Genomic DNA, 14,768 nt, shown 5'->3' on the forward strand with positions numbered 1-14,768 from the left:
GACTGAAAAGGAGCGCACCTACTGTTTTGAAATATTTTTCTCCGCCCCAATCCATGAATTGGAGAGTAGACTAGAATTGAGCTCTTTGACCTTTTGTTTCCCTTCAGACAGTGTTTGGGGCAGCTGAGGGCCAGAAGTCGGGCGGTGTCATCAGCGGCGTGCTGATGACGTCAGTGTGACGCTGGTGACGTCAGTGTGACGCTGGTGACATCAGCGCAATGTGACGTGCCGCGTCAGTTAAAGGGGAGGGCTGCTGCGAACTCTGCATGAGGTTTAGTTATGCCCACTGGGCCACAAGGGAGGGTTTCGGGCAGGATAGCTGCCTGGCACCCAAGAAGGGGTGCTGGGCTGCCGGTTGGAGGCCCAGCCGAACCCGTGGCCATCATTGTCAGGCCGACCTCGGAGTCGGCCGACAAGTAAAGTAAAATGGCGTCCGCGGCAGTGCACCTCCCCTTTAAAAGCAGACACGCCGCCCAGGCACACACAGCTTCCTGACCAAAGGAATCTGTCCGTGGCACTGACCGGCGGCAGCGTCGCGCCCGCGGGAAAATTTCCCATGGGGCGGGGCGGAAAGGGGGTCACCGAATGCCCAACGGGAGGCAGCACAGACGGGGCGGGATCCCCTTTCCCTCTGCTCAATTTTGGATGGGTCGGCCCATCTATCTAACCTCGGTCGGTGAGGCCTATCCACTCCATTTAAAGGGCCTTAAGGAGGAGGGCAATTTCAGCCCCTTAGTCTTCCCAATGTTTAACTGGAGAAAGTAAAGAAAGAAAACAATGGTAAGCTACAGGATTCTTCAACAATAATTTATCATAGGGCATGAGAAAAGTTGGTACAATTTTCTATTTTATTACTAGAAGATACACTTCCAGAGGCCGAAATTGCCCACCGCTGGAAACGAGGTGCACGCATCCCGTTTCTAGTGTTTTTACCGCCGCGGTGGTTGATGTAGCCTCTTGAGCGAAATTCCGCTCTTTGACTTTTTTTATCAGGCTGACTGGAAGTCGCTCATAATGGGGGCGATAGTGCGGTGGTGAGCACACTTGAGGGGCGGAAGTTGGGGGCGGTGTAGTGCCCGCCACTGTCAGTCATAGCGCTGATGATGTCATTACGGCGCCGCATCTCCACAACTCTACCCTTCAATTAAAGGGGAGAGCATGCGGGATTTCAAAAGTTTGGCGCACTGGGCCACCAAGGAGGGTTTCGGCCAGGCCAGCAGCCTTGGCACCCAAGAGGAGGTGCCAGGCTGCCTGTTGGTGGCCCGGCCGAACCCAGGGGCATAATTGTCGGGCCGACATGGCAGTCAGCGGACAAAAAAAACATGGCAGCAGCGGCAGTGCGTCCTTCCCTTTAATGGGAGCTGCACTGCCGTTTCAGAAGGCCACAGCCTCGCTGCACCATCTCAAAAAAGCAGGTTTTGGCACCGCCCGGGGGGAGAAGGATTTTCTCAGCGGAATTTCGCCACTGGGGGGGGGAACATCGGCGGTGAGCGTTCTGATGACGCATTTAGGATGGCCCGGCAGCAGCGGTGCAGTGCGGAGTAGACCGGGTCACCGCCGGGACACCGCAGGAGTAGAATATTAATAATGGCGGCCAATACACGAAAAATCATTGGCCGTTGCACTCCGCAGCATGGCCACCGATTTCTAGTGGTAACAGGCCTTAAGAAAAGAGGCAATATCGGCCCCAATCTGTAAGCAGCATAACTTTACCGCTATTTTAGTTTCTTTTGTGAAGTGCTCTGACCGTGGGCAGACAATTTAATGTTATCTTCAGAATTGCAGGTCATTAGCTCTTTTGAGAGAGATGAACTGTAATTTTGCTCACCCACCCCTTCTCTGTAGGAGTTATAAAATAATTTTAGTTACAAACATTTAATTTGTGGATACCCACTCACCTGCACAGGGACAAATAAGTGCTGGACATGCTGTTCAACCCTCTCAGAAGCTTTGGGCTGGATTTTCATGAATAATGCTAGTTGGGAGCAGTTAGGGGGGAGGTGGGTGTTGGGGAGGGGGTCTCCACAGGGCAGGAAAGGCCGTCTTTAACGACAGGGTCAGATTTTCATGTGAGATCTCCGTTTCCCACCCACAGCCAGCCAGATTGAGAGGCTGGCTGGCTCCAGGAAGGATAGCCAGCGGCACTGGGCCACATGCAGGAAAGTGGGAGGGTTCGCATGGGGGCCAAGCCGTTAAGGAGATCGGGGAAGGGGGAGAGTCGAGCAGAGGATCAGGCAGAAGATTGGGGGTGCTGGGGCAGGCCGTTAAAACTGGAAGTGGGCGGGTTGGAGGCAGAATCAGGTCGGGATTCTGAATTTTAACAATTAAACTACCCCCCCGCTCCTACGCCACCAATTTTTTTTCGGTTAAAATTCCCCTCATCATCTTTCTGCAAAGCCCATGACTGCAAAGTAATTTAATACAGTAGCCCTGCCTGACATGTGCAATTCCCTGGAAAAGCCACCTCTTGTACAGTAATCTGCACAGTCTAAAACTACTGTTATACTGCCACTTGTTTGGGTTGGATTCTGGGAGAATGGAATATGTGAGCTCACTCCTGGCATTTAGATTACTAAACCTGACACTCTTATTCCAGTGGCAGAATCCTGGAACCATGAGAAACTGCGTCTATAATTCCACCAACGGAATAAGAACGTTTTTCTTGCATTTTCCCACAGCCAGCCTTGGCAAATCCAGTAAGTTTGTTCGGGGTTGTCAATGACTGTGAGACCTATGAATTGGTAGCCTATGGGTCTAGTACCACACTAAACTCAAGACAAAAGCATCTTATATTGGAACACAAAGCTACAACTGAGCAATCAGAGAAGTCTGCTCAGAATGCCAGCAGCAAAGCTTCACGCATTGCTTCGGGACTCTCTCCCAGGTAGTCACTTCACATGAATCTCTGTCCCTTAAACCCAGTAGCTCAAATGAAGAAATCATACTTGTTGTCCGTTTGTGATATCTATCGCTCTCTCTATCTGTACACATACACATACACACACACACATATACATATAGTGGAGAGACTTAGAGAAGCTGGAATTGTTCTCCTTGGAGCAGAGAAGGTTCCGAGATTTAACAGAGGTGGTCAAAATTATGACGGATTTGGATAGAGTAAATAAGGAGAGACTGTTTCCACTGGCAGGAGGGTCAGTAACCAGAGGAGACAGATTTAAGATAATTGGCAAAGGAACCAGAAGCGACATGAGGAGAACATTTTTTATGCAGCGAGGTCTGAAACAGTGGTGGAAGCAAATTCAATAGTAACTTTCAAAAGGGAATTGGATATATATACTTGAAATGGAAACATTTGTAGGGCTATGGGGAAAGAGCAGCGACATGGGATTAATTGGATAGCTCTTTTAAAGAGCCAACACAGACATGATGAGCCGAATGGCCTCATTCTTCTATGCTCTATGATTCTATAATTCTTCATACATATATGTCCATTGTGTTTAGTAAGTTAACAAAATTACTGATGGAATAACTCTGAGATTAAAACGTTACTCAATGAATAATGATAGGTAGGAACAAATTAACAGTTTATGCTCTGTTTTTATTACTTTTACATTAAAGTTCATAGTTTGTGAAAGAATGTCTTCTGCCAAGTATTCAGACCCATGTTGTGAAGAATAACTCAGCATAGTTTGGTTAAAGCTCCTAATACTTTTGACAGCGACACCCTTTACTGCAATTTGAAAAGAGCTCCATTGCACCAGTGTTGAATTTTTCATTTCCAACATCAGCCGTATTTGTGATATCTGTGACTGCCGACTTAATGCTGCACTGGAAATTGGGATCAGGTTAACAAGCTTATTTGGCTCGAAACTGTCAGAGAGAGAACATTTTAGGACGTATTTCCTGGTCCTGGTCCTGAGTGGCAAGGTGCTTTGAGCTTTGTGCTCACATAAATTACAAATGGTCAACACTGATGGATCTTCTGGTGTCAACCTCATTGCTTATTCACAGCAAACACCTGGCCTGAATTGAGTCTATAGACAGGAGCTCGTAGATTTATAGCGTTGGGGGAGGGGGGAGGGTGGAGACAGGGAATTACAATACAGCTGAGAAGGAAGGAGGCAAAGATGTCGCTATTTGTTGAAAAATGACTTGATGCATGTTGCAAACAGTTTCCTCTCAACCTTGACTGAGGCCACATGCAAGGCACTCAGATAATCGTACACAATTTCCCAGCTTCACCCAGACTGCAGGAGGGTAAACTTTCAAACTGCAATTGAAAACTGGAACTATTGTCCCATTAGCATCAGGAAAGCTGAGCTCATAGAGCAAGCATCCAACAAAACCTAGCCGCATGATTCATGCTTACTTAGTCGCACACACTGGAATGAAGGATGGACACTTCAGTGTCTCCCTGTGATTTTTCAAACTTCCAGCATTTCAACACCACTTTTCTACTTGTAGAAAAAGGTGGGAATAAACCCACATAAAGGAGGGCTACATGACTAAGCCTTTGGGTCCCTTTGCAGAGCGTGAAGCCAGAGGTCTGTCTCAATGAAAGGGCTAGTACCTTTTTGCTGTTATTCATTCACATCAACTACAGCGCACAACAAAAAGAATTTTAATTTATACAATGTTGTTAACATAGAAAACATCTCAAGATATTTCACAAAGGGTGGGAAAAAAAACAGATGCCGAGGCATTTGGCAGAATCCTGGGGGCCACCATTGACCAGAAACTTAACTGGACAAGCCAAGTAAATACTGTAACTACAAGAGCAGGTCAGAGACTGGGTATTCCGTGGTGAGTGTCTCAACTCCTGACTCCCTAAAGCCTTTCCACCATCTACAAGGCACAAGTCAGGAGTGTGATGGAATAATCTCTACTTGCCTGGATGAGTGCAGCTCCAATGACACTCAAGAAGCTCGACACCATCCAGGACAATGCTGCCCACTTACAAAGGCACCCCATTCACCACCTGAAACATTCACTCCCTCTCGGAAAGCCCAGTGCGTGTGCAGCAAGTGACATCATTGGACAGGACAAAATCCGGAAGTCATGACACTGTCACTATTCACTTCGTATCCAATAAACCGTTAACCCCCCCATGACCCACACACACAATGCCCCTTCAGTCACCATAGCTTTCACCCAGAGTGTTTAGTTTGACGGAGTGATTAGCGACAGTATGTAGCGACAGTGTGGGTACTTCTGGCTTTCGGTTGACCCATGATGTCATTCTCAGCGCAAGCTAAATATCTACAGTTCTGCTAGTGATACCACTTGCAATTACGTCACCCTCACCTGTTCTCGTTGAATGAAATGCGCCTCGCTAAACCAACCTTGCAGCTCAAATGATGTAAAATAGTCACTGCTGTGGATTTCACTCACCAACCCAGGCAGCATTTACGGAAAGAGAAGCAGAGTTAACGTTTCATGAAAGCTCATCGACCTGAAATGTTAACTCTGCTTCTCTCGCCACAGATGCTGCCTGACTAGCTGAGCATTTCCAACATTTTATGTTACATCACTCAATTGATGATTGAGAGGAGGTTGAGAGGACAAGCCCGTACATGGCCGTGTGAGAGTTACCTTGCTTTTCTAGGTGACCTTCCACATTAACAGGTAAATGCCACTGTCATGGCTACACTGGAGCAGTTTCACTGGAGCAGCCTGCCTGTGACAATGACGGGATCAAATTACACATTGTAGAGACGTTGATTTACTCTCCAGCAGGCAGGATCAAATTACATATTCCACAGAAACTATTGGGTGTGTCTTGTCTTCCAAGGGGACCAATCAGAAATCTGGTCCGTCTTACTTGTGGTGCAAATAAACACAGCCATGTTTTTTTAATGTTAGCATTAATACTTAACTCGTATTCAAAAGTTGGTTGGTGAAGCTCTATGTATTTGTTCAAGAACTGTTTTCTCTAATCTGAGAGTGACACAACAACTGGGATTGGAACTTGGATCTGCTGACCACACATCACTCTGTACAAGAACTGCTGCAAGACTGGTAGTCAATATTCCCCACAGTTTCAATAAACAGGCATAGTATGCAGTCCATTGGATTGCCAAGCATTGCACATGACTAGGCTTTTGATGCCTTTGTTACCTCTAGACTTGACTATTCTAATGCACTCCTGGCTAGCCTCCCACATTCTACCCTGTGTAAACTAGAGGTGATCCAAAACTCAGCTATCCGTGTCCTAACTTGCACCAAGTCCCGCTCACTCATCACCCCTATGCTCGCTGACCTACATTGGCTTCTGGTTAAGCAACACCATGATTTCAAAATTCTGATCCTTATTTTCAAATCCCTCCAACCCTTCAAGCCCCTCCCTATCTCTGTAATCTCCTCCAGCTCCACAACCCTCTGAGATGTCTGTGCTCCTCTATTTCTGCCCTCTTGAGCGTCCCTGATTATAATCGCTCAACCATTGGTGGTCGTTCATTCTGTTGCCAAGGCCCAAAGCTCTGGAACTCCCTAAACCTAAATCTCTCCGCCTCTCTACTTCTCTTTCCTCCTTCAAGATGTTCCTTAAAACATATCTCTTTATCCTAGCTTTTGGTCACCTCCCCTAATTTCTACTTATGCGGCTCTGTGTCAAATGTTTTATCTCATAATACTCCTGTAAAACGCCTTGGGATGTTTCACTACATTAAAGGCGCTATATAAATTTAAGTTGTTGTTGTTATTGTAATGTATTCTTTTTTAACCTTGATCAAAATATTTGCTGAATTATCAATTGAAAACAAGTATACTTGCAAGGAAACATTATTCAGCAATTGTACTGAACAATGTTAGAAGGAATTTTACCTGGCATGGGGCAGCCCAAAATCTCCACTCTCATACAGATATCACCATCTATATACCAACTCCGAGGGTTTATTCTTACATAGCGAGCAACCACTGGAGTGGGGAACTCATTGAGTACAGGAATCTCTTTCTCTTGGTTCGCCTCAAATATCTGAAAAATAAAGATCCAATGAATAACTATATACACAGTACAATGAAACTAGTTTAATATTTTCAAAATCTGTAATAGACCAGTGTCTCAAACCACAAGATAAATACAGATGAGTGGGGGCAATCCGCTCCATGTAATTGTCTTTTGATTAATACTAGAACAGTGTGCAGCCAAAAGCAATTGTAAAGAGGGCATATGTTTCATGAATTGATCCAGGTGGCTATGGGAGCACTTAGAAAAATCCTACTATACTGATGATGGGTTAGGCAAAGGTTTCTCACAGTCTGAAGTATTCTCCAACATCCCTGGCTCAGCAAATGATGAATTGTTTTGTATTTCTTCAGCAGATGCTCAATGGTAAACTGTTGCTAAAGAGATTGTCCTTTCCTGGAGCAGAATGTTTGTCCAAAGCACTTGAAGAGTGCTTGACTGCAAATCTTGATTGTAAGAAGTGGCAGTCCACAGGTAATTACATAAATATTGGTGGCATGATCCCACAGAAAGAGATAATAACTATGGCAAGGTACACTAGTGTTATTGCCTCCTCCATTAAGAATGGCTTACATGTGTAGAAAGCTATGATTTAAATTTTTGGCTAGAGTCAGCAATTAATGTCTGTCATAATTGTTCAATAAGGATTTGAAAAATGGTACGCCTCAGACCAATCTGACCAGTTTAGCACGAGCCGTTATTTTGAACTAATGGACATTTGGTACAAGTGTTCAGTTTAACCTTTACTTTGCCTTCTGTTTTATAAAGTATTTATAGGGCTAAACAATAATTAATGGTACCACAGGCACGTAAAGTGCTTTTATATTACAGTAGTGCTGTCAACTGCATCACTTGCACATCATCTATTTTTTCATAAAAGAGCTGCTCATGTAGGGTCAAGAATAGTACATATAATACTGCTAAATAAATTTTTTTTAAATAAAAATACATTTTTATCTAAAAGTTATAGTTGTAATTATTGCTTGCCAGCCCTCTTCCCAAGACAGAAAGTGAAGTAATACATAGCAAGCCACGTCAGCATGTAATTCACACGCAGATTTTATTTTTACCACTCTGAAGAAAGTAAGAAGAGGACATCGGTGGTTTTTGTGTTCATTTAGGATATGCACCCAACAAGCACACTGTTTTAAAATAAAATGTCTCAGAAGGAAACGTCACTTTATTTTCAATAAAATCTGAAAGCATCTATTGAAGAATGCTGGCAAAACTCTGAGGGGAGAAATTGGGTCGTGCTGCGCCTGCTTTTCAGGTACCTAAGCATCCAATATGGTGGCAGGGCTGCACGCTCATTGCATGTTGTCCACCATTTGGTAAAGGCAGAAAAAGAGGTGTCCAGCTCCCATGCCTGAAACAGGCGTTAGGCCCTCTGTATATGTAAATAGGCGGCATATCTCCTGTTTAAGGCTCAATGCAAAATTGGGCGGCACTGAATGTAGCCGGTGCCGGGCATGAATGTGGTGCTGGAAGATACAGGAGCACTTGCTCCACTGCAGTGCTGAAGAGAATTGCCAGTCTCCGCTCAGTCCCCTCCCGCGTGAAAAGCGGCTCTGAATGCAAACTAGTGCAAATTCAGTTCCTTGTTTCACATTTATGCTTTGAATGTGTTCATCATCTCTAGGATCCATGACTTTAAATAGGGACTATGCAGTTTTCCTTTCTTTATCCATATAAAATCATTACAAATATCCGGGAGCTCACCATATCATCGGATCCATTTTTGACAGTGACCCAGCTGTGGCTGTCATTGCTCAGCAGAACGCAGTATGATGTCACCCAGTCACTCCTACAAGTAGAAAAGATCTGGTGAATAACATTTTGTCTCGGGCTTCCTGGGGTTTCCACCTTTGTCCTTCTTTCTTTGAAAAATAATTCATTTAATTTAACAATGTCCCAACAAAAATGAAGATATTCAGACCATGTTCACCTGCAGCACTGTGTGCAGAACTGGGAAAATCATAGAATCATTGAATCATAGAAAAATTGCAACACTGAAGGAGGCCATTCAGCCCATCATGTCCGTGCCGGTTGAAAAAGAGCTGCCCAACCTAATCCCACTAGGTCCGTAGCCCTGTAGATTACGGAGCCGAAATTGACCCCCGACTAAAAAGTGGCACACCTCCCATTTATTTTTCTTTTTTCTCCGCCGCAATCCATGGGGTGGAGTGTCGACCGATATTCAGGTCTTTAGCTTTTTCTTCCGGTCGGTGAGGTGTTCGTGGCGGTTACGGGGCAGAAGTGCTGTTGCAGCAGAGCAGACGTCGCTCTGAGTCATTAGCGTCATGCTGATGATGTCACAACGACCTTCCCCTTCAGTTAAAGGGGAAGGCCGCTGCGAGCTCTGCATGTAGTTTAGTTAGGCCCACTGGGGCACCAGGGAGGGTTTTGGCCAGGTCAGCGGCCTGGCAACCAAGAGGGGATGCTGGACTGCTTGTTGGCAGCCCGGCCGAACCCGTGGCCACCATTGTCATGCCGACCTCGAAGTCAGCCGACAAATACAATAAAATAAAATAAAATGGAGGCGCCGGCAGCGCGCCCTCCCCTTAAAGGGCAGATGCGCTGCCCAGGTACACACTGCTTCCCACAGGGGAAGGCTGTCTTTGGCACCGACCAAGGTGGTACCGCTCCCATGGAGCAATTTCACACATGGCAATTTCCCGTGGGGGCGGAAAGGGAGTCACTGCCGGTCGGAAGGGGGTTGGCCGATGGGGCAGCAGCACGGGTGGCGCGGAAACCCGTTCCCGGCCCGGGGGCAATTGAGGACGAGTCGGTCCATCCGTCAGTGAAGCCTATCCACTTCATTACCACCTCTAAGAGAGTGGGGCAATTTGGGCCCCATCGCTCTTTAAGTGCACATCTAAGTACTTTCTCAATGTGATGAGGGGTTCCGCCTCTAGCACCCTTTCAGGCAGTGATAAATTCTGCATAAAATGACACATTTGCAGCATTTGATAAAAGATTATACAGAAATGCATCTTGAAATTTGGAAAACATCATATGAACATTTAAGACATTTGTATGAAATCCTTTTGTTATTTTATCAGAGGTATTATTTAATCAATAACTGTTAAACATTCATCCACTGCTGTCACATAGTATAATTTCAAGACCATGATGAGTCGGCATTGTTGACACATTATACAACACAAGCAAATGTATATTGAATATAATTAAAATGTATTCTATTAGATATGACAGAACTCCTAATGTACCATCATAATTTGTTCTGATTTAAACCTCAGGCAATTGAAAACAGCTGACTGTCCTCTTGTCTTACTGGTATAGTACTGTTACATTCTTAAAGGAATAGCCAAGAATGGAGGCTGAATCAGGATCCACTTGTAATAGTACTGAGTTTGGTAAGTCGTCCATATCTCGACTTTCCTCTATGGTGCTGCAAAAGACTATCCAATATACACTACAAATTGCAACTATATTGGACACTGTCATTCAGTTAAAAACTTCAACTGAAATATATCCCACTCAAAATAGATGTTCAATCATGTGCTTTGCAACAACATCTGATGCCACTTATTGGTAGACGCATTTGTAAAGAATTGCCACATCATCCAAGAATCATTTTGAGTCCGATATTTCCATTAAGGCTGAGTTAAAGTTGGTACAGACTGCAGTGAAGATTGGCATGCAACGCATCTGGGAGTGATTTTTAGCAACAAAGAGAAAGCTGTATATAGACAGAACAGCAATACTGGTGCTACATTCCTGCAAGCTGTCAAGACTTTCCAAGAACACCCTTAATGAGACAACAACATTAACGTCTAATCACGAGGATGTTAGGTTATACATTACTAAAGGAATAAAGAAACAAAACCAGAAAACCTGTGTGTGTATTGTATGATCTGCACACAGCTAATTTGTTTGTGGATCCAAGAGCTCCAATCACGATCACACCTCTGATTAAGGAGCACTGTCGGATTGTAGATTGATAACACTGAGAAGGTTCAATCACTTGCTGTACTTTTCATTTAGTGGCATCCTTGTACTGTCAACCATTCCTTTAATTTATGGACCTTAATCTTCTGGTAGAATTCATGTTTGTAATTTTCTGTGAAACAAGACATTACTGTAAGAGCCACAATGAAAGATGGCCACTGTTAGTGGAGAGCAGTCACTGCCTTTACCTTTTTTCACGTCATGACTCTGATCATATACTTGACATATAAACCCTTCCATATACATAGTTATCTGTCAATACCCCTTTGATGTTTTGACAGCATTAGCAGCTCGCCCCATTTGGTCAGATGAGATTCAAGGTCCAATTTCTATCGCTGCTCTGGTCCCTTGGGTTGACCTGACCGTGTGCTGCTCCTGCAATGTGGGCCCTACCTCATTTCTTGCCCCATGTGTCAGGGGTTAAAGGGGAAGAATGCCTCCATGGCTTGTTGAAGAGGTGAGGTGTGCTCTGTGAGGTTTTTGATGGAAATAAGGGGGTTGGAGGGGACTGGTGACTCTTTTAAGCAGGGAGAAGGGAAGTAGTGCTAAGTAGGGGAGTCAAGAGGAGGGATGGTTTGGTTGAATATAGATAGATACAAATGTCATTTTTTTTAAATTAAAAATATATAAATTGTGAAATAAGAAATAACCAAAATGCACAACTTTTAATGTAACAGTTCAAAGGTTTATGGGTAAGATGGCCCTGGGTCCAAAAATGCACTTCCCACTGAGCAAGGGGGCTGACAGAATTTGGAAAGAGTGTACTACATCTCTACATTTTCTGTCGATACCTCTGTTGTGAGCTACCTGCCTTAACCACTTATCTGCCTCTGCCTCCTACAATGTCTGATTTCAATACTGTCTGCATAATAAGTTCCAACTGTTAGGTAAAATTATGAAATCTAAATGTATTAACAAAATTGATTTATTATTTGAGGGAAGTGTAGGGTCCTTCTGTATAAATGAATGTGATAAATGTATAGCACCTAGAAGAATCCCTAATGAAAGGACACGACCTATATTCAGCTGGCATTTATTGATATCTGGCTCAATTTGCCTATAAAATTTGACTGAACCCATTTATCACCTCGTTGATTGCTTCGCTCCCTTCTTCAGGTGTATTGGGGCACTGAATATATCCTATCAGGATCGGAAGCCATTTTGTTCATATGCTGGGAAATTGGTAGCAGTATTGGCTTAGGTTCTGATTTACATAATAACCCCAAACAATCCAACCAGCCGTTTTAGCCATAATAACCTGGTTACTATTTGTTCGAGCAGATCAAATCAAAACAGAATTTCTCTTGTTTCCTTGGGGTCGATTTTGAATGCTGGGTGACCTACTGGAAGAACATGGCAGGCACTCACCTACATTTGAAACAAAGAAGCGACAATCATTTTGAGCCGGACCTCATTAAAATCAGGCCAAATGGGGTCAGGTGCCAAATAGGCATCCAGATGCAACTTGCCGGATTGAGGACTCCTAATATCAGGCCGCCCCAGCCAGTAGAAAGGTAAGTGCGGGTGGTGGTCGCGATCACAGTGGGGGGGGCTGTCCTGGGGCCGCAGTGGCCCAGATTATTTTTGTGGGGCCCTAATGCTCCTCCTTTCCCACAAAAATAATATCAACTGTGCGTTGGTTGGGCCTCTTCTCCTCTATTACCCGTGGAACTGATCAGAGAGCGCACGGCACATGCTTTCAACATTTCCAAGCTAAAATGGCAATCGGAGTAATTTTCATATAGAAATAGGCCGACTGCCTGAAACAGTGAGGGGCTTTGGGCACCCAATGTTAGGCCCCTTTCAAAACAACGCCACTGTATCACTGGGTTAATGGGGCAGTAAGGCTACCAAACCCATTTCGAGGCCATCTCTGTCCTGTTAACAAGTTAAAATAGAACCTCATGGTTAGTAAGTGGCTTTTATTCATCAAAGCAAGACTGCCCTTTTTAAGTAAACACTTAAGGAGATCATTCTGTGATTGGCTGAAATTTTCCCTTCTGAGTCGGGTCGGGTGCGTTCGGGCCGTGTAGCAGGTCGGAAATGCGATGTCTGCAAATGTTCAGAGAATGGAAGAGTCCATCTTCAACATGAGCACCACCATGTCGCAGGCGATGGCGACAATAGGCTCTTCCATGGAAAGGATGGTCACCTGCATGGAGCAGCAAATGCACCACACACATGAGCAGACTGTAGCTGTGGACAACAGATAGTGGGTATTCATAGACATCCTCTCAAGCAGGGATGTAAACGTAGACTTAGGCCTTCATCGCCCCACGGCTGTGCAGCAAGGTGCTCGCCAACTCCTTTTTTTAATTCGTTCCGGATTTGGGCATCACTGGCAATGCCAGCATTTATTGCCCATCCCTGGAGAAGATGGTGTTGAGCCGCCTTCTTGAACCACTGCAGTCCATGTGGTGAAGGAACTCCCACAATGCTGTTAGGGAGTTCCAGGATTCTGACCCAGTGACAATGAAGGAATGACGATATATTTCCAAGTCAGGATGGTGTGTAACTTGGACGGGAACTTGCAGGTGATGGTGCTCTCATGCGCTTGCTGCCCTTGTCCTTCTAAGTGGTAGAGGTCGCGGGTTTTGGAGGTGCTGCTGAAGAAGGTTTTGCGAGTTGCTGCAGTGCCTCTTGTAGATTGTACGCACTGCAGCCATGGTGCGCTGGTGGTGGAGGGAGTGAATGTTGAAGGTGGTGAATGGCGTGCCAATCAAGCGGGCTGCTTTGTCCTGGATGATGCCGAGCTTCTTGATTGAAGTTGGAGCTGCACTCATCTAGGCACATGGAGAGTATTCCATCACACTCCTGACTTGTGCCTTGTAGATGGTGGAAAGGCTTTGGGGAGTCAGGAGATGAGACACTCGCCACAGAATACCCAGTCTTTGCTTTGTTCTTGTAGCCACAGTATTTATGTGGCTGGTCCAGTTAAGTTTCTGGTCAATGGAGACCCCCAGGATGTTGATGGTCGGGGATTTGGTGATGATAATGCCGTTGACTATCAAGGGGAGGTGGTTAGACTCTCGCTTGTTGGAGATGATCATTGCCTGCACTTGTATGGTGCAAATGTTACTTGCCACTTATCAGCCGAAGCCTGAATGTTGTCCAGGTTTTGCTGCATGCTGGCATGGACTGCTTCATTTTCTGAGGAGTTGCGTATGGAACTGAACACTGTGCAGTCATCAGCGAGCATCCCCACTTCTAACCTTATGATGGAGGGAAGGTCATTAATGAAGCAGCTGAAGATGGTTCGGCCTACAACAGTGCCCTGAGGAACTCTTGCAGCAATGTTCTGGGGCTGTTTTGATTGACCTCCAACAATCGCAACCTTCTTCCTTTGTGCTGGGTATGACTCCAGCCAGTGGATAACATTCCCCCTGATCCCCATTGACTTCAATTTTTCTTGGGCTCCTTGATGTCACACTCGGTCAAATGTTGCCTTGATATCAAGGACAGTCACTCTCACCTCACCTCTGGAATTCAGCTCTTTTGTACATATTTGGACCAAGGCTGTACTGAGGTCTGGTTCTGGCAGAACCCAAACTGAGCATCGGTGAGCAGGTTATTGGTGAGTAAGTGCCGCTTGATAGCACTGTCGATGACACCTTCCATCATTTTGCTGATGATTGAGAGCAGACTGATGGAGTAATAATTGGCCAGATTGGATTTGTCCTGCTTTTTGTGGACAGGACATACCTGGACAGTTTTCCACATAGTTGGGTAGATCCCAGTGTTGTAGCTGTACTGGAACAGCTTGGCTAGAGGCGCAGCTAGTTCTGAAGCACAAGTCTTCAGCACGACAGCTGGGATGTTGTCAGGGCCCATAGCCTTTGCTGTATGCAATGCGCTCAGCCATTTCTTGATA

At 45.2% G+C, this 14,768-nt stretch overlaps 1 protein-coding gene across 1 annotated transcript in view; it reads right to left on the reverse strand.

Annotated features, from left to right (window-relative positions):
• Positions 1–14,768, reverse strand: part of cpxm2 (carboxypeptidase X (M14 family), member 2) — a 222,156-nt gene that overhangs the window by 102,698 nt on the left and 104,690 nt on the right. The window contains exons 5-6 of the mRNA XM_070875011.1: positions 8,645–8,729; positions 6,784–6,934 (exon numbers count right to left, since the gene is read on the reverse strand). Of these exons, the coding sequence (XP_070731112.1) occupies positions 6,784–6,934; positions 8,645–8,729 (236 nt within the window). The remainder of the gene's footprint in view (positions 1–6,783; positions 6,935–8,644; positions 8,730–14,768) is intronic.

The sequence above is a fragment of the Pristiophorus japonicus genome, chromosome 3, assembly GCF_044704955.1.
Source record: "Pristiophorus japonicus isolate sPriJap1 chromosome 3, sPriJap1.hap1, whole genome shotgun sequence".
Classification (NCBI taxonomy): Eukaryota; Metazoa; Chordata; class Chondrichthyes; family Pristiophoridae; genus Pristiophorus; species Pristiophorus japonicus.